At 42.9% G+C, this 20618-nt stretch overlaps 1 protein-coding gene across 1 annotated transcript in view; it reads left to right on the top strand.

The window, feature by feature from the left end:
- LOC132106816 (monofunctional C1-tetrahydrofolate synthase, mitochondrial-like) overlaps positions 1-20618 on the top strand; it is a 54881-nt gene that overhangs the window by 5860 nt on the left and 28403 nt on the right. The window contains 15 exon segments of the mRNA XM_059512834.1: positions 2566-2666; positions 3962-4098; positions 4267-4378; positions 4762-4844; positions 5686-5783; positions 5908-6081; positions 7093-7233; positions 7906-7948; positions 12951-13058; positions 13248-13322; positions 14292-14394; positions 16223-16299; positions 17199-17339; position 17590; positions 18683-18750. Coding sequence (XP_059368817.1) covers positions 2566-2666; positions 3962-4098; positions 4267-4378; positions 4762-4844; positions 5686-5783; positions 5908-6081; positions 7093-7233; positions 7906-7948; positions 12951-13058; positions 13248-13322; positions 14292-14394; positions 16223-16299; positions 17199-17339; position 17590; positions 18683-18750 — 1462 coding nt within the window.

Raw genomic sequence — 20618 nt, forward strand, 5'->3', positions numbered from 1 at the left:
TGCAGAACGTAACTATGACATCGGCAACAGAGAGCTGCTGGCGGTACGATTGGCCTTGGGTGAGTGGCGTCATTGGTTGGAGGGGTCAGCGCAGCCCTTCTTGTTCTGGACGGATCACAAGAACCTTGAATACGTCCGTTCGGCCAAGAGGCTGAGCTCGCGTCAGGCCCGCTGGGCGCTCTTCTTTGCCAGATTCAACTTCACCCTCTCGTACCGGCCGGGATCAAAGAACACCAAGCCTGATGCCCTCTCTCGCCTGTTCGGTGCTCCGGGAGGGGAGTTTGCGGCCGATGCCATCCTTCCTGAGGGGGTGGTGGTCGGGGCCCTTTCGTGGGGTATCGAGCAGCGAGTTGAGGAGGCCGGTCGAGGGGTGCAGGTGCCGGGAGAGTGTCCGGCGGGCAGGTTGCCGGTGCCGGCTGCGCTGCGCTCTGAGGTCCTTGAGTGGGGGCACTCATCCAGGTTAGTCTGCCATCCAGGTATTCGGAGAACGTTGTCTGCCATCCGACAGCGTTTTTGGTGGCCTACTATGGCCGCGGATGTTAGACAGTTTGTGTTGGCCTGCCCCACATGTGCCCAAAGTAAGCCTGTCAATCGCCCTCCTGATGGTCTACTGCATCCTCTCCCTATCCCTTCCCGTCCTTGGTCACACATTGCCCTTGATTTCGTCTCTGGGCTTCCTCCTTCGAAGGGAAACACTGTAGTTCTCACGGTGGTGGATCGCTTTTCCAAAGCGGTTCATTTTATTCCCCTGCCCAAGTTACCCTCCGCCCGGGAGACCGCCCAACTGGTGGTGGATCACGTCTTCCGTCTCCACGGGTTACCGGTGGATGTTGTTTCAGATAGGGGTCCCCAGTTCGTCTCCCGGTTCTGGAGGGAATTTTGTACACAGATTGGGGCCTCTGCTAGTCTGTCATCTGGTTTTCATCCTCAGACCAATGGGCAGTGTGAGCGGGCCAACCAGGATCTAGGAAGAATGCTCCGCTGTCTAGCATCCAACAATCCGAGTTCCTGGTGTCAGCAGCTCTCCTGGGCAGAATACGCCCATAACACCCTTCCTGCGGCCGCGTCAGGTATGTCCCCTTTTGAGTGTGCTGTTGGTTATAATCCACCTCTGTTCCCATCACAGGAACCCGACGCAGCGGTTCCATCCACCCTGGCTTTCGTCCAGAGCTGCCGTCGCACCTGGGAGAGAGTCAGGAGGATTTTGGTCCAAACCTCTGACAGAACCAAGGCTGCAGCTGATCGTCGCCGGTCCTCTCCTCCTACCTATGTGTGTGGTCAACGGGTTTGGCTCTCTACCAAGGATCTGCCTCTCCGGGCGCCTTCTCGTAAGCTGGCACCCAGATTCATTGGGCCTTTCCGCATCACCAAGGTGGTTAGTCCGGTGGCGATCAGGCTCAAGCTCCCTCCTACTCTTGGTCGGGTTCACCCGGTGTTTCATGTTTCCAGGGTCAAGCCTGTGTTCTCTTCCCCCCTTAATCCTGCTTGCAGTCGCCCCACCCCCCCACCCCCTCGTCTTGTGGATGGATCTCCTACCTATACGGTTAAGAGATTACTCGATGAGCGGCGCCGCGGCAGGGGGTTTCAGTATCTTGTGGACTGGGAGGGGTATGGTCCAGAGGAGAGGTGTTGGGTGCCGTCCCGGGACATTCTGGACCGCTCGTTGATTGAGGACTTCTGGCGGCATCGAGGTAGGCCCCTTCCTAGAGCGCCAGGTGACGCTCCTGGGAGGGGGGGTACTGTCGGGTCTCGGGGCTAATCACCTGTCTTTTTGGTGTGGGTGTGTGTGTGTTGGGATGGTTTGACAGCTCACCGCGTCTGCCTGTTTGTGTTTTCCCCGCCTCCCTTGTTTCCCCGTTGTTAACCTTAATTGCTCGCCACCTGTTCTCTATGTCCTTTTAATTTTTTCCCCTTTATTATTCCCTGTGTTTCTCTGTCTATTGTCAGACTGTTGTTATTCATACCAATAGCTCCGATCATCTAGCAGCTCTTTGAACTCACCTTGTCGTGTCTTGTCCTCAGGCTCCAGTGTGTTTAGTTGATTCCTCTGCCCTTGTTCTAACAAGCCTTGAGCTCCTAGTAGCTTCCAGCTGTTCATCCCTCCGGTCCGGCGGTTATACGTACTTCTGTGAAACGTGACTCATCTGCTACTCATCCTGTCACTGCGAGTGAAACGTGACTCATCTGCTACTCATCCTGTCACTGCGAGTGAAACCTGTGAAACGTGACTCATCTGCTACTCATCCTGTCACTGCGAGTGTAACCTGTGAACCGTGACTCTTCTCCTCAGTTTCGAATAAAGCCCTGAGTTTACCCGCATCTGAATCCAGCCTGCTTTCTCCTGACAATTTCCCATCTGCAATGATATTGTATGGTATGTATAAAAACAAAATTATTCTTATGACAGGGAAGTTATTGAGAAACTATTCATTGTAGGATACTTTTAGATGTATTATAGATACATTTACTTTATTTAATTGAATAAAGTACAACAAGAAGTGTAATTTTGGTGTAGAAACTGAATGTTTTCCACACAAGGTCACATAGGCCTGTATGTGTTTGCAGGGTCTCTGATCTTAATGTTGGCCGTGTGGTGTTGGGGGATCAGAGAGATGGATTTGCTTCACCTGTAGCTGGAGCTGTGCTGGAGATGCTTGCCAAGCACGGTGTGTATCTGTTTGTTTATGCATATGTTATTACATTTGCATTCAAAAGGTGAAATGTTTCATAAACACTGCTAATTCTACTGCATGGAGTACTAAACAAATATCCATATTTATATGGGCCATTCTACAGAACTGGTGCAAACTTCTGTCCCACAACCAAAAAACGCATTTCAAAAGCATTCAAGGATTCAAATCTTAGGTTTTTATTAAGAACAGTCTATTTTCTATTGAAACCCACAATAATATTTAGTTTATATAAAATCATAATTTATTGGGTACTTTCAGCTGGGAGGTGGCTGTCCCACAGCCATTGAGATAGGTTCAATAGTATCTAAAATTGTCAATACCAAAATAGTCACTACCGAAACATGTCATTGTTTTGGTAGTGACAAAAGGAAACACACAATCTTCATATTTGGGAGAAATACACAAAATTTTAGTACAGCTATGCATTTTTTTTTTTGGTATTTTAGTATGTTTTAATATGAGAGTTAAAATGCTGTAATGTGATACCAAAGCATTACTGTCACTATTGAAAATGGGCTGTCACTAAACATGGGATGTTTTGTCAAAAATAAAGTATACTGAATTATCAGTCAAGATGGTGATAGGTTTTGGTTCAGTGAATATTCAAACTGACATTCAAATCAGTATGATCAACTTTTTGCCTTTTTCAAAGGAAATTTGGATTATTGGAAATTACACTTGAAATATTATTAAACATTTTATTAATTATTAATGATTGATGTTTCCAACCAATTCTGTAGAATGGCCCATATATCAATATATTAAAAATATCGTCAAAAGATGCATGCATACTAACTTTCAAAAGTATAGGAGGTCTGTAATTTTTATTTTTTTTAATAAATGTATTTCATTTATTTACAAATATTATTACAATGTAAAATAGCTGTTTTTTATTTTAATATATTTTACAATTTAATGTATTATTGTGAAGAAAAGCTGAATTTTCAGCACCATTTACGAAATTCAGTGTCACACAATCCTTCAGATGTCATTGTTATATGCTGATTTGGTGTTCAAGAAACATTTATTACTGTAAATGTTGAGAACAGCTGTTCTGCTTAATATATATATTTTTAGTGACATTATATGTCTTTGCTGTGATCGAACTAATGTGTGCTTGCTGAAAAAAATATCTTACTGACCTCAGATTTTAGAATGCTTTTTTTTTTTTTACTTTTTTTTAATGTAGCATAATGTAGTGTTGAGTTTATGGTGAATTGATTAGAGTCAGTTTATATACAGTAACTTTTTTTGTAACACTCCTTTAGATGCCCCATTGATTGGTAAGATGGCAGTGCTGGTGGGTGTTGAGGGACCCCTGAAGGCAACTCTTCAATTTTTGTTGCAAAACAATGGCATGATGGTGCAGACCTGCCTGTGGAGCTCAAAGCACTTGCAAAAACAGGTAAATGATAATTGAGAGAGATTTATTTTTCAGGTCAGTTTTTATGTGTAGTTTCCTATTTTCAGCAGCAGAGGGCAATGCTTGCTTTAAATAGGGACTTCTGGATAACTCATTAGAGGCATACACTAATTTCCTTTCTTTCTTTCTGTTTTTCTTTCTTTCTTTCAGATCATGGATTCGGATGTGGTGATCTTGTCAGAGACTGACCACAAGGGCCTCCCACCCACTTGGTTAAGATCCGGGGTGGCAGTCATCAACCTCAGCTCAGCCTTAATGGAAGGTACATTTCTTTAAAGTAAAAATATTAAGTATGGCAACATTATAACATTTGTTTTTTTACTTTGATATACAGAAAAAAAATAGATCCCTTCTTTACTTGAGAAGTTCCATTTGAGAATCAAGGAAACTATTAAAATTGTTGTACCATCCATGTGAAAGACAAGCATGTGAGTCCTCTGAAAACGATTAAGTCTGGCATGCAGTTTTCTTCACCTTTCATTACCTGCCATCTCCAGGAGACCTTAATGGATATAGAGGCCCATGCTATTTCCTCCATAACCCACAAATTCCATTAGTGTGGGAACATAATAAGACACCACTAATTGTATTTCCTTAGATGCTCAGTCCGGGCCAACTTTTCATACTTATGATCTTATGTCCTAGAACACCCTGACAGTTGGGAGCAAGGGGCTGAAGCTGAATCTGGTGCAGGAGTTGGGCCTCTAAGTGCTGCGCTAAGAATGCAGGTGAGAGGCCTGTTGTTGTTTCTTCTTTGTATTAAAATCATTAATATAGGAAAAGTTATTCTATCAATTTAATATAAAGCTTAAGAACCTGTGATTTATCAACTTAAAGATTAAATTATTTGACAGTTGTTATAACTATTATTTGTTAGAGTAAAAAAAAAAAGTATAGTAAAAATTTGGGAATATGTTTTTATTTTTAAAGGCGATCACCAAGGCTGCATTCATTTGATCAAAAATAAATACTGTCTAATAAATGTAGTCAGCATTATTGCAAAATATTATTACAATTTGAAATAATTGTTTTCTATTTAAATATATTTTAAAATGTAATTTATTCCTGGCATGGCAAAGCTGTTTTTTCAGCAGCCATAACACCAGTGTCACATGATCCTTCTGGAATCATTCTGATAAACCAAACTGATCATTTATTGCCTGTTGTCCTCTTTTTAAAGCTGCTTTACATCAGAATTAAGTTTTATTTGCATCACTGAAAAAATAATTTGGTTTGAATTTGATGCTCAAGAAACAGTTATTATTATCATTGTTGAAAACAGTTGTGCTGCTTAATTTTTTTGTGCAGACAGGGTTTCAGGATTCTTCAATAAATAGAAAGTTAAAAAGAACTGCTTTTATATGATATTGAAATCTTTTGTAACATTATAAAAGTCTTTGTCACTTGTGATCAATTCACTGTGTTTTGAATGGTAGTTTTATACCAAATCACAGTAGTTATTGCTAGTTTGTTTTTTGTGGTATATATTTGTGCACATAATTATGCAATGAATGAGGTTGTCATATTGAAGTGTTCACTGAGATGTTTGTGGGTGTTGTGATCTGCCAGCATGTAGTGAGGAGCAGCAGGAGGTGGATACAAGAACAGCAGTACCAGCCATGGAGGCTCCGCCCACTAAAACTCCATCCACTCTTACCTGTGCCTAGGTACGAACAGCCTTGCCTTTTAGTTTCTGTGGAATATGCATCACGCAGACCTTTGCTTGTTCATTTGTGCACAGGACTAATTGGTCTCTCCATCGTTCTTTTTGCATGTTTCTGTACCCCTCAGTGATATAGAAATCTCCAGGGCACAGACTCCCAAACCCATATCCCAGCTGGCTCAGGAGATTGGGCTGCTTCCAGAGGAGCTGGAGGCCTACGGAAACACCAAAGCCAAAGTCCATTTGTCCCTCCTCAACCGCCTCCAACATCAGCCGAATGGCAAATATGTCCTGGTGGCAGGGTGTGACATCAGTTTTTACTTTCACTGAAGTTTAATTCATATCATATTACTTATTTAAGGGTGTGTTTAAGCTTGGAAGGTTTAGTTTGATTTGATTGGTTTGGTTTTTACCTTTGGTACAGGTGTTGGAACCACTGTTGGAACCAGCAGATCTTTGTTTGCATGCAAGAATTCCTGGCAATATTTTGATCTCTTTCCATATTTCATAAGCTTTTAGTGAGTTTTAAGCTGTGTGAATACGCCTTGAAATGATATGAAAGCAATGATACAAATTTTTATTGAACAACGAAGTTGAACCAAAACTATATTGACATTATTTGTTGAACAGGTTTTAATCTGTAAATTTAAAGACATCGGAAGCTATTTCATCAGTTAATGGCAGATAGATTGATGACAGTCATTTTTGCATTGAAATAACCTAAATAAGAGAAATAGGTTAAAAGCAAGCATGTAAGGAGAACTTCAGGCCAGTGTTTGTGTGTTTTCACGCTCACGTCCGTGTTCACGTTTGTACTCTTAATTCCTAGAGAGAGTGATTGGTGGGCCCAGGGATCTTATCTACTGCTGGCTCTTGAACCCACCAGGAGCCTCCCTTTCATCTGTATGTGTGAAGCGTGGCTCGGTCAGCTCCAAATGGGGGCCCAGGTCTCTTTCATGTGTGTGGAGAATGCGCAGAGCCCTGGCTTTATCAGCAGCCCCTTCCCTCTCCTTAACTCCTTCTTTATGTCCCGCTCTTTGTTCTGCCTACAGACACTGTGAAGCAGCACTGCCCTCCCCGCCCAGCCTACTCAATTACTGTCAGCCACTGGCATGCCTTTACTGCGCTGCCAAAAGAGCTGAGAGAGAGGCAGGATGCTGATGGGGAGAGGATTTGCCAGCAGCCTAATGTAGTGAGATCAGAGGGAAAATGAAAAGAGAAAGGCAGAAGGATGAATAGGTGTATAGTCACAACCCTCTCCCTTAAATGTGGGAAAGCATGTGTTGATAATGTTTTCGGCCTTTGTTTTTCAGTATAACACCCACTCCTCTGGGTGAGGGGAAGAGTACAGTGACCATAGGTCTTGTCCAGGCCCTCTCAGCTCATCTTAAGCTCAACTCTTTTGCTTGCCTGCGACAGCCTTCCCAGGGTCCAACGTTTGGTGTCAAAGGTGTGTTTTTGTGTGTTTCCTTTACCTTAGTTTGATATTGTAGTGTATAGATAACAATAAGTAAAGTAACAACGTCAAAGTATCACAGATGCACTTCCTGAAGGTTGCTCCAAAATGTAGGCATTATAATTATACAACTTTGTAAGATCTAAGCACTCATTTTAAGTCACTGTAACTTGTTCTTTGTGTAGTAGGCAATCCCAAAATGCCCTGCAATGAGTTCAGGAAAACAAATAAATCTAAGATGGTGGAAAAGTAGAGAAATGTATTTTATCAAAATAGAAAAAAACAATTAAATGCAGTTAATTATTTAAATTAAATGTAATTAGAATATTGTAAATATACAAATAAAAAATATATGTTGTGTTTATATATATATATATATATATATATATATATATACAGTAATTTTAAACTCAATTCATTATGTAATTTTATTATAATTGCAATTTATTTATATATGTACTTATTTATATAAATGCAGATTTTTATATCTATTTATATGTAGAGTTTCAGATCAGTCACAAATGTTTTATGATTCTTAGGATGCTGCCCATTTAGGCAGTTCACTAGATTTTGGATCAAGCTCATGTCTGGCTTTATCAGGTGTATTGTCTTGTGTTTTCATTGCTGTGTGTTTGTCAGCCCTCTTCATTATTTTGTCTTCCTGCAGGAGGAGCGGCGGGTGGGGATATGCGCAGGTCATTCCTATGGAGGAGGTGAGTGACTACAGACATCCTGTCTCTCGCTATCACAAAGCCCTTTCCCTAGTATGCCACAACTGATGACAGCCCTTAAAAAAACACACTCATCCACTGAGACCAAGTAAAATAAAGCACAATGTCCAAAACTCCAAGACCACTAGTGAAAATACTTTGTTTTTGTAAATTTTCTAATTGATTTTTTTCATTACCAATACATATCAGTATATAATTTTTTTTTTAATTAGAATGGAAAAATAACCTAATTCGGAATTTGTCGTTATATGATACTTCCAAGTAACAGCAAATAATAATTAGACTTTTTATTTCTAGTTCCTCTTCAGGAACTCGAGCTGCGTCAAATGCGCTTTGGGGAACGCGCTTAGCATGAGCGACTCTGAATATCGTGTGTAATCAGTCCAATGGAAGAGCGTGACGTCACAGGCGGGGTGACGTAAGCGACCAGGAAGCTATAAAAGCACGTGCCGCGCAGCTGGCATCAGCTTCGCGTCTTTCAGCAAGCGCTCTGTGTGTTAATGTCACTTGTTTGTCTTGTGAGTCTTATTTACTGTTGTCTGTCCAGTTAGAGCTCCTAGACATGCCGAAGAGCAAGGCGAAATCTAAGCATTGTGATGGCGATTCCAAATCGTGCTATAGGTTGTGTGTTCCTCCCTGCCCGCGATATATAACGGTTGGGGATACACACAGCTTATGCGTGGTTTGCCTGGGAGCGAAGCGTGCTGAGTCGGCTCTCGAGGGGGCCGACTGTCCGCACTGTGAGCGAATGTCGGTGTGGCTGCTTCATTCCCGGAGGGCCGTCTTCGAGGAGGGGGCCTTCGCCAGCGTTCCCCACAGTGCTGGTCCCGCTTCTGCCGAGGCAGAACGGTGGCTGCACTCATGGGGTTCGCAAATGGATTTGGTGGAGGGAATGGAGATGGGCCAGTCCCTATCTCCTTCCACTTCCGCCAGATCCGGCGCCCAATCCCTGGAGTCGGAAGCACGCTCTGCGGTTCCTTCCACCCAGGGAGAGGGATCGACGCTCCGCCTCTCTTCCTCCGAGGAGGTTGATGTGGAGTCGGTCGACAGGGATTCGCCACCCCATTCACCACAATATGAGGAGCTCTTGGAGGTGGTTACTTGTGCGGTGGCCAAATTAAGTATTGAGTGGCCCGCCGAAAAAACAACTGAACCGCAGTGAAGGAAGCTTGATGAACGCTTCCTGCGCGCGAGTCGGCCACCTCCCAGCCAGGGCCTTCCATTCTTTCCCGACCTGCAGGATGAGATTGCCATGTCGTGGAAACGCCCATTCTCGGCCCGCCTCTACATCCCCTCGTCTGATTACTATGGAAATGTGGTGGGGATGGGAGAGCACGGCTATAGAAAGCTATATCGCGCGCAGGAAGCGTTAATACTTAAGACGCTCGCAAGCTATCTGTCCCCCAGTGCGGCATCGTCTCTGAAGGCCCCGGCACTGCCCTCATAGCCACTCAGATCAACATCGGCTTTGGTGGGCAAAGGGTATGTGGCTGCAGGTCAGGCTGGTGCGTGTCTGCACACCATGGCGGTGTTACAGGCGTCCCAAGCCGACCTGCTTAAGGAGCTAGACGAGGGAGAGGAGATCAAGTCACATTATATATCTGAGTTAAGAAGGACCCTTAGTAGATTATTTAGCAGCGTGGAAACTACTGCCAAATGTATCTCAATGGGTCCTGCACATAGTAGAAAAAGGCTACTGTATTCAGTTCGGCTCTGCGCCGCCAATATTCAACGGGGTCATCCCGACGATAGTCGGCCCCAGGCAGGGTCTGGTTATGGAACAGGAAGTGAAAACCCTATTAGAGAAGGAGGCCATCGAGGTAGTCCCTCCTCAAGACAGGAAGTCCGGATTTTATAGCCGGTATTTCATAGTTCCAAAGAAGGATGGGGTGGTGTGTCCGATTATAGACTTGAGGGTCTTAAATCGTTCAGTTATGAGATTGAAGTTCAGAATGCTCACAATCAAGCATATTGTAGCTCAGATCAGGTCCGAGGACTGGTTTGTCACAATAGATCTCAACGATGCATACTTCCACATATCCATCCTTCCACAACACAGGACGTTTCTGAGGTTCGCTTTCAGGGGCGAAGCTTACCAATATCGAGTACTTCCCTTCGACCTTGCACTCTCACCCCGCACGTTCACAAAATGTGTAGACGCAGCTCTGGTCCCCCTTCGCATGCAAGGCATCCGGAATCTCAACTATATCGACGATTGGTTGATTTTGGCTCAGTCAGAGCAGGTTGCGGCTCGGCATCGAGATGTCGTTCTCGCACATATGGGGGAGCTGGGTTTGAGACTGAACGCCAAGAAGAGTGTACTTTCTCCGGTTCAGAGAACCACCTATCTAGGCGTAGTAAGGGATTCGACGCAGGCACGATTGTCCTCTGCTCGTATCGAGTCGATCCTCATCTCAGTCGAGAGAGTCAGAGAAGGCCAGTCACTTACTGTCAAACAATTCCAGAGATTTTTGGGTCTGATGGCAGCTGCGTCCAACATGAAACCACTTGGCCTGCTGTACATGAGACCCCTACAGTGGTGGCTCAAGACCAAGGGATTTTCCCCGAGGGGCAATCTACTTCGCACTATCAAGGTCACGCGGCGCTGCCTCCGTGCCTTGGACATGTGGAAGAAAGCTTGGTTCTTGAATCAGGGCCTGGTGCTGGGAGCTCCTTGTCGCCGTGTAGTACTAGCGACGGATGCATCTCTCACCGGCTGGGGTGCAGTCATGAGTGGCCACCCTGCCCGTGGTCTGTGGAGCAGTCGCCATCTAACATGGCATATCAATTGTCTAGAAATGCTAGCAGTTTATCGTGCACTGAAGCACTTCCTCCCAGAGCTAAGGGGTTCACCATGTGTTGGTGCGCACCGACAACACATCGGTGGTCTCTTACATCAACCACCAGGGAGGTCTGCGTTCGCGCCCTTTGTACAAGCTGGTGCACCAGATCCTGGTGTGGTCCCAGAGCAAACTCGTCTCATTAAGAGCAGTATATATTCCTGGGAACTAAATATGGGAGCAGACATACTGTCGAGGCAGGGGCCGAGGCACGGGGAATGGAGGCTTCACCCAGAGGTGGTGAAGCAGATATGGAAATTGGTATTGGTTCTCTCTAGTTCATCCAGCTCCTCTAGGACTCGACGCTATGGTACAGACCTGGCCGAGGCTTCGTCTGTACGCCTTTTCCCCTATTAAACTGCTCCCGGGAGTTCTGGCGAGAGTACGCCGGGACGGGGTCCGTCTGTTATTAGTAGCCCCGTTCTGGCCGGGCCGAGTATGGTTCGCAGACCTGGTCTCGCTCCTCGACGGCTCTCCATGGGAGATACCGATCAGGACAGACCTACTCTCACAGGCGCAGGGCATGATAATTCACCCTCGCCCGGATTTGTGGAAGCTGTGGGTGTGGCCCCTGAGGGGGCACAACTGTTAGCAGCTGGTCTCTCAACTGAGGTTGTTGAGACCCTCCTCCAATCCAGAGCTCCCTCAACGAGGAAACTGTATGCCCTGAGGTGGAAACTCTTCACCTCATGGTGCAGAGACCGCCAGCTAGACCCAGCAAACTGCCCAGTTGGTACAGTTCTGGAGTTTCTACAGGCTAGCGCTCTCTGCAGGGTTGACCCACTCCACGCTGAAGGTTTACGTGACGGCCATTGCGGCCTACCACGCCCTTCTCGATGGCCAGTCTCTGGGAAGACACCCCCTAGTTACAAGTTTCCTCCGCGGTGCGCTGAGGCTGAGACCTCCAGTACGGTCCCGTATTCCCCCGTGGGACTTGGTTGAGGTGTTAGAGGCAATGTGCAAACCCCCGTTTGAACCCATTCAAGATATTTCAGACAGACATCTTACACTTAAAACCTCCTTTCTGTTGGCTATCACCTCTCTGCGGAGAGTAGGAGATCTTCAGGCCCTCTCTGTGGCCCCCACTTATCTTGAGTTTGCACCTGGCATGACCAAAGCGTTCATATACCCTCGAGCGGGATATGTTCCCAAGGTTCCCTCTGTTACACCACGACCTGTAGTGCTGCAGGCCTTCTGTCCTCCTCCCTTCCGGGAGCCCGACCAAGCGAAGCTAAATTGTATGTGTCCAGTTCGAGCACTGGACACATACGTCCACAGAGTTGCCCTGTGGAGAAAAACTGACCAATTGCTTGTATGCTACGGTCCCCCCAATAGGGGTTCTCTTGCTTCTAAGCAGACTATTAGTCATTGGATAGTCGAGGCTATCAACGCCACCTATGAGTCCTCTAGTCGTCCCCTGCTGTCGGGAGCCAAGGCTCACTCTGCCCGGGGTATGGCGGTTTCCAAGGCCTTCATAGCAGGTGTATCCATGCTGGACATCTGCAATGCTGCGGGGTGGTCCACGCCCTCTACGTTTGTTAAATTCTATGGCTTAGATATGCCAGTCACTCCAGGCGCTTCTGTCCTCTAGTCCTAAGCTGTGCTCTTCGGATACACACTAGGCAGGGGTTTGGTAGTCTGGCGGCGTTGGTACTCGTTCCCCAAAGCGCATTTGACGCAGCTCGAGTTCCTGAAGAGGAACGTCTCTAGGTTATGTATGTAACCCTGGTTCCTCGAGGGAACGCGACACTGCGTCTTGGAGCCATACCCCCGGCACCCCTGCCGGCGCTTGCTGGTACTCGAAGCTGACGCCAGCTGCGCGGCACGTGCTTTTATAGCTTCCTGCTTACGTCACCCCGCCTGTGACGTCAGGCTCTTCCATTGGACCGATTACACATGATATTCAGAGTCGCTCACACTAAGCGCGTTCCCCAAAGCGTATTTGACACAGCGTCTCGTTCCCTCGAGGAACCAGGGTTACATACGTAACCTAGAGACATTTTCTATTATGTTTTTAATCCCATATTTCTGTTATTTCAGACTTTTGGACAACACTGAACATGTATGTGTGAGAGCAGATACTGTCTTTATCAGAAGCTTCAGATAACAGCTTACTCACTCTCACTTGATTTTTTTCCATTCAGTTTAATCTCCACCTCACAGGAGACATCCACGCTATAACCGCAGCCAATAATCTAGTGGCGGCAGCTATCGATGCCCGCATTCTCCATGAAGCTACTCAATCAGACAAGGTAAACAACTCCAATCATAATGTTTTGATTTCACACAGAGCAGTCTCCCTGGGATTTAATATTATGATTCATCAATAGTTAGCGTGTCATTAAATAGTATTCTTCCTGATTCTATACAAGTCTATACTTGCATATATCACTTCCTAATGCTTTAAGTGTTCAGCTATAAATTGTTTTTGTGTCTTTTAGGCCCTGTACAGAAGACTAGTGCCGTCTGTTAATGGCGTGAGATGTTTCTCTCCTATACAAATGACTCGCCTACAAGTGAGTGGTCAAGACACCTTTTTAACTTTCATTGCTTGTTAATACCATCATCATTTGACACAAAAGTTATTAGGGTATGTGGTTCTCAGCAAACTACCAAGGAGGCCTCAGGATGACTTAAACAAGCAATAAAAAAACCAGAACTACTACATGATATGTCTTACTTTAATGCATCTCTTTAATTTCTTATTTTAATTCATCCCCTTTTTTTCAATGAAGAGCTAGGGCTTTAATGGTCTTTGAAAGCCAAATTTTAAATGTATGATTTTTAGACCTGGAAAGGTATTTTGGTGCCCAATGTATAGGAAGCCAAACAACATAATTTTCCTTATATTTAAGACATATCCAGTAAATGGGATCCCTGAAGAACATTCACCTCTTAAAATATCAGAAAAAAAAAAATCCCACATTGTGGACAGCGGGGAGGTAATAAATGCTGAGAAGATCTGCACTAGGATGTGTAGAAATTTGGAAGCAGTACATCACATAACCAACAGGGGTCCTCATGCAGCTACTGTGAAAATTAGCAAGTCTTTCTTATAAGGCTGTAATTCACATCAAGTCTAGCTGTTAACGAGTTTCACTCTTTTTGTTTGACAACAAGTCAAGTGTTGTGTTATGTTGGCTGTGACACAGATAAGCTGAGAAACTCCTAAACACAAACTGTTTAGCTTCGCTCAGGGACAGACTGGGTTGACTTGAATTTTGGAAAGGCAAAGCTGGTAAATAAAAGCGACAGCCAGTGATTCAGAGAGAAATCTAATTAAAAAGATAGTCTGAAAGGTATTTATGACTGTAAATATTTGCAATTTGGGAAAAATCTCCTGAATTCTTCTTCTGAGTCAAGGCCAAAACTAACTGCGGTAATGAAAATGCTTTGATAGTAGGTTTGTTTCATATGAACCAACAGCTTTTTCATCATAATAATCCGTGCACTTGTGTCTTTCTCTTCCTCACCTATGTTTTCAGCGTCTTGAAATAAACAAATCTGACCCCAGTGACCTCACACCAGAAGAGGTCAGGGCATTTGTCCGTCTTGAACTTGACCCTGAGAAGGTCACATGGCAGAGAGGTAGGAGCTTGAGCAGTTTAGATTGCTTTACTGTTCTGCATGTGCAGAGGTAGACAAGTTCGGTCCTAGAGAGCCGCAGTCCTGCAGAGTTCAGCTTCAACCCTAATCAAACACACTTGAACAAGCTCATCAATGTCTTCAGGATTACTATGGCTACAGGCAGGTGAGGGTTCTTTCCAGGGTTGGAGCTGAACTTTGCAGGACTGCGGCTCTCTAGGACCAAACTTGCCTACCCCTGTGCATGTGGTACATTTTTACAAGAATCCCTCAATGCCTGATGAGTAACAGAAAGAGATTAAGAGATTGTGGTACAGGATATGTGATGCATAAGACAGTGAGCTGAAGCATGCAGGATGGTGACACACTGGAATGCTATTGCCACATTTGACTCTTCTGTTTAAATTGGCTAATGGGAAAGCACTATAAACTAGCCATGTCATTACATCTGAGAGCAATTTTTGAGAACTAGTCCCTCTTGAACACATGCAATAATGAGTCTACTCTTCGCACCTGGAAGGCATGCCAAATGTAGACCTTCTGCTTTTGGTTATGGCGCAGTGCCGTCTGATAGCTGCGATCACTGGGGGATGAGATTCAGCTGGATTTGGGTGTTTCCCGTTTTACTCTTGGCCGCCTGGGAACATCTGTTGAAGATAGTGCTTCAGTGACTGATGGGATATTTACTCTGTCGGTTCGAAAGTGCACGCACAGATGAGGGGCCTGGAAGATTAAGAACACTTTTACATCTCTGTCCTGTTGCGAATGCGAATCTGTGTGTGTCTGAGAAGGTCTGACTATCTGTACAACCTTCTCAAAGTGACATTCATTAATGTAATGTTTAAACCATTAACGTTTCCCATGGTTTATTATGGGAAGATATCATTGTGAATGATATCCTGAGATCCTTGTTTATTAATAACTCTTCAGATGAAACGTTTTGGCTGTGCTGTATGTTGTGCTGTACTTCATGTACACTGTGTTCTCACAGACGGATGAATTGAAACAGATACACAAGTGGGATACGAGAGAAAGCCAGAAAGCAGACTAAACCACTGTTGTAATTTTTGTTGCCCGTGACATGTTTAAAATGAGGCTTATAGTAATTGTTCTGTCTTTCTATGAGAGAATACAAGAGGGTTGAATTATTTCCCTTCCAACGTCCTGGCCCTTAGGGAGTTGTTTAGGGAGTGTTTGTGTCTCAAATACTGCGCCCTCCTACATTCAGCCTGGCTGCAAGAAAAAAAAACACAAATGCAAAAAGTGTTTGAGGAATGCATACTTGTTTCAAGGTTCTGGTTTTGCCTGGCATCCATCCCTCTGGGTCTCTTTAGGTCATTGGTTTTTGGGATTCATTAGATTGCCTCATACATCTCCTCAGCAGTGACTGCAAAATCGGTTCCGCTTGTAGCACTTAGCATCCAGCTGAGTTCCCTCATGATGTGATTCTCTCCAGCCATTGTCTTCAAACACAACTCTGTTACACTTGGAGCCAGCCAATGTGATGTTATCGCAACCTCATGAAAAAAAAAATTGCTTCTTGAAATGTTTCTATTGCAATACGATAGAATCACCCAGAAATAAGAATTGTCATTTTGTCAACCTATATGTATACCTATAATTTTTATACCTATAATTTTTTTAATGCTATTAAACAGTTTATTCATTGAGAAATTTTGTTCTTTATACTTCACTCTCATTCCTCCATACGAATAATTAATAGTTCACCCATCATGTTGACTACTTATATGGTGCTTTTACAGTATTCCCTTTATAGCTTGAAAGCTATGCTTCCTATTAATTGTAGATCCTGTTTTCCTCTTTCAAATAGTTGTTGATACCAATGACCGATTTCTGCGTAAGATCACTGTTGGCCAGGCTAACACAGAAAAAGGCCACGCTCGCCAGGTATGTGCTTCAAACTTCTGATTCAATTAGCCAACATTTAAATGTGATGTGTAGAAGCTTTGGCACTTTTTCCTCAATGATTATTTATCTCTTGTTTTCCATCCCTCTCTCACTTTTATTTATATTTCCTTTAACTGGAATCTGTTAAGTCTTTCAGTATGTCAGCACCCGTCAGAATTAATGACTGTTAAACCAAATCAAGCAGATAATAGTGTGCACCTCAATGGGAAACAGTCTAAGTAAAAGCAAATGTTTCATAAAGGTGTTACTGTAGCAAAGACCCTCTGAGCTGGTCTCTCATGTGCTTACATTTGTCTCCCTCCCTATGTTCCAAAACCACTGAAATGTGCACTACAGCCTTGCACTTTTATTTTTGAGCAACATACAGTATAATATAATGTATGTGTATTTTGGAAAGACAATAGAAGCAATTGTGTGTTTTTGAAATTTAAAAAAGCACTGAAGCATGTTTCCTCAGGCTTTGCAAACATTGACTGAGGGTAGATCATCTCAGCAATTAGGGTGCTGTAAATGCAGTTAAACGGCAAGTTATGGTGACACAAGTGGTGTGTATTAAGCAGCCCATCTCTCCTGATAGGGCATCTGGCCACCACTCCTCTGCTCCCAGCTGTTTTATTGGGGGAGTATTTATTAGCTGAGAGTTAAACCAGGACAGCTCGTTTTTTTTACTCCAGCTGTGGTTGTCTTAGACACATGTGGGAGCAGTTTACTGTATGTGATAAAGAACCAGACTTGGCAGATGTTGCGTGTCTGTGTTTCTGACAAATCTCTCCACCAACTATGTCGTGAAGACTCGTTTTGATGGAACTCATTTAAATCATCACTGTGTTATGTTTGCGTGCTGGTCAGGATGTGATCTTCCCCTCTCGTTTTTACAGACCCAGTTTGATATTGCTGTGGCCAGTGAGATCATGGCTATCCTTGCTCTGACAGATGGACTGGCTGATATGCGGGCCAGGCTTGGACGTATGGTTGTGGGCAGCAGCAGAAACGGCCAGCCAATCACTGCAGATGACTTGGTTTGTGTGTGTGTGTGTGTGAGTGTGTGTGTGTGTGTGAGAGAGAGAGCGCCGTGAAAGGAATAAATACTGTCATTAATTACTCTTATGTAATTTCAAACCTGTGAGACCTTCATTTATTCCTTAATTGTCCTTAAAACTTAATTTCTTAAATATTTTAAGGACCTTCATTCCTTAAAAGGTCACATGGCCTATATGAACGATCTCCTACGTTTCTTTGAGTGTGTGAGTTGCGTTGCTATCTATACAGGGTCAGAAAGCTCTCTGATTTCATCAAAAATATCTTAATTTGTATTACAAAAGTGAATTATGGTCTTGCAGGTTTGGACATGAAGGTGAGTAATTAATGACAGTTTTCACTACCCTTTAACTACATGTAAATTGAGCAAAAGTCACAGTAAAATTAATTTTTAAATGAATTGTTCTTTTGAAATATCTATTAATCAATGAATCCTAAAAAAAAATACATAATTAAAAAATAAACTGCTGAATCGCTGCTGAAAATTCAGCTTTGACTTTAAAGGGATTAATTATATTATAAAATGTTATAATAGAAATCAATTATTTGAAATGGTAATATTTGACTATTACTGTTTTACTATATTTTTGACCAAATAAATGCAGTCTTAGTGAGTTTAAGAAAACATCTAAAGATTTTTTACAAATCTTATCTATAAATTTACACTGTGCTTATTAGTGCTGTCAAACGATTAATCGCATCCAAAATAAGTTTTCGTTTACATAATGTGTGTATACTGTGTATATTTATCACGTACACATAAATACACACACATACAGTATATATTTAGAAAACATTTCTATGTATATTATTGAATTCATATAATTGATATTATATATAAATATTTTACATTTATAAACTTCAATTATCTTAAAATAAATGTATACATGGATGTGTGTGTATTTATATATACATAATAAATATACACAGTACACACACACACTATGTAAACAAAAACTGTTAACTTGAATGCGATTTATCTTGATTAATCATTTGACAGCACTAGTGTGTATATAAACTATGATTACTAAATATTTTCAAATTATATTTAGATATGTCCACATTGTCTAGGTTCCAAAAACAGCAGTGTGAACTGACTGATAATTAAGTGTTCACAAAATAAATATAAAAATTATTGTGAATATGTAGTTTACATTTCTGTAATTCTAAACCTATGCAATATTTAAATCTAAGTAAAATGTAAATAATGTGTATTCGTATTAAACTTACACTGTAAGCAATATAAAATGTCATGATTGTGACAAGACATGTCACAGAAACATTTGACAGTTGCTATGAACAATATTTTCTTTGGTTTTCTTAGGGTGTACTGGGGCTTTGGCAGTCCTCATGAAAGATGCCATCAAACCCACACTGATGCAGACACTGGAGGTGAGACCTCTTCCCTGTTCCTGCACCCCAAACTCTCAGTATCTTTTACAGTCGCTCGCTTGTGCGCTATTTTTCTTATTCTGTCTCCCACACACGCACACATAACTGTCCTATCTTGATGGAAACTCCCAAACTTGATACTCTCAGTGTTGGTGAAGTGATAGGATATTCGAGGCATGACACAGAAAACACACACTCATACAGTAACACATGCACATCTGGTTTTGGTTTTGGCTCAGTGGGAGTGTGTCTCTGTCTTTCACTATCACACCCTGAACGCCACGAGAAAACTGGAAATGAGAAATAGACAGCGGTGAAAAGCCTGATTGTTGGAATGCCTTTCATCTTTATGGCTTTAAAACATGCTAATGACTAGTGATTGATGTTTGGTGTGTACAGGCGGATGTTTTTGCATGTGAGATGCACAAAAGTAGGAACAAATTTGTAGAGAGGGCCACAGAATTGCTTTGTGAAACCTTTCCTGTCTGGTTTCCTGTTTCGCTTGTGAGGAGGAATCGTATCAGAACGAACCATGCAACAAAGGGTTGTGGGAATTAGGGCTGTAGTCAACCAAAGAAATGCTTAGTCGACCAAAGTCCTGTCCTGCGCAACGATCAGTCGACAAAAAAAAAAAAAAAAAAGACGCGATGTTTTGCATTTGTTTATTAAACAATTATCATAGAGCATTTATAAAACAACAACGAAAAACATCAATAATACATAAAACTATAATTATACAATTATTTGAAAATTTAGTTATTTTTTAAACTGCAAAGTGAAGAGTTCTGTCCTAGGTCTATAGTGACCGTCACAATCGTGCACCTGACCACACCACACGCTACAAAAAATATAACTGCTAAAACTGCCAAATAATGAAAAATCCTAACAAAAGCTCTCGATTATACAGGCTGTATATTCTTCTTTACTTTCAAAGCTATGGGTTAACTTTTGTCCAACCGATCTAGGCATTTTAAAACAAACACAAACAAACCCAAAATAGCCTAAAAAAACACTACCGTATTTTTTGGACTATAAGTCGCACCTGAGTATAAGTCGCATCAGTCCAAAAATACGTCACGATGGGGGGAAAAACATATATAAGTCGCACTGGACTATAAGTCGCATTTATTTAGAACCAAGAACCAAGAGAAAACATTACCTTCTCCAGCCGCGAGAGGGCGCTCCATGTCTTCAGTGTAGATTACAGGAGCACTGAGCAGCATAGAGCGCCCTCTCGCGGCTGGAGACGGTAATGTTTTCTATTGGTTCATTTCTCTCGGTTCATTTCTCTCGGTTCATGTCAAATTAATTTTGATAAATAAGTCGCACCTGACTAGGGATGTAACGATATTGACGATATCGCGCTATCGCGGTGGTAAACGTGTCTCGATATCGTCGTGGTTGGGTTACAATATTAAAAGGACAGGTGTCCGTCAAAAAGCAAGAGGAATAAACACAGTCCCGTGGAACAAATCATTGTTAACTACATAGACCATGATTCTTTGGGCTGCGTCGTCACAACAACCGTTGTTAAGCCAATAGGATTGCACGCTGTCCACACAAGCTCACAGCAAGCCAGCATGGCCGACAGCGATACTTGTAAGGATGAAAAAAACAAAACCAAAGTTGAGATTGTGCCTGCCCCTGCAGCTTTTAAATCAGATGTCTGGAAACATTTTGGTTTCGCCGTGTCAAAAAACGCAAATTCTCTCACAAAGAAAGTCCTGTCCGGTCATAAAACCCTGAAGGAGGCATTTTCAACAACTATGCCACACAACAGCGCAAGGGCTCAAGAAATCACGAGGTTACATCGCGGAATACATAGCGTGTGATTTACGTCCCTTTTCTGCAGTAAATCTTTTGATCTT

Source organism: Carassius carassius, chromosome 27 (genome assembly GCF_963082965.1).
Source record: "Carassius carassius chromosome 27, fCarCar2.1, whole genome shotgun sequence".
In the NCBI taxonomy this organism is placed as follows: Eukaryota; Metazoa; Chordata; class Actinopteri; order Cypriniformes; family Cyprinidae; genus Carassius; species Carassius carassius.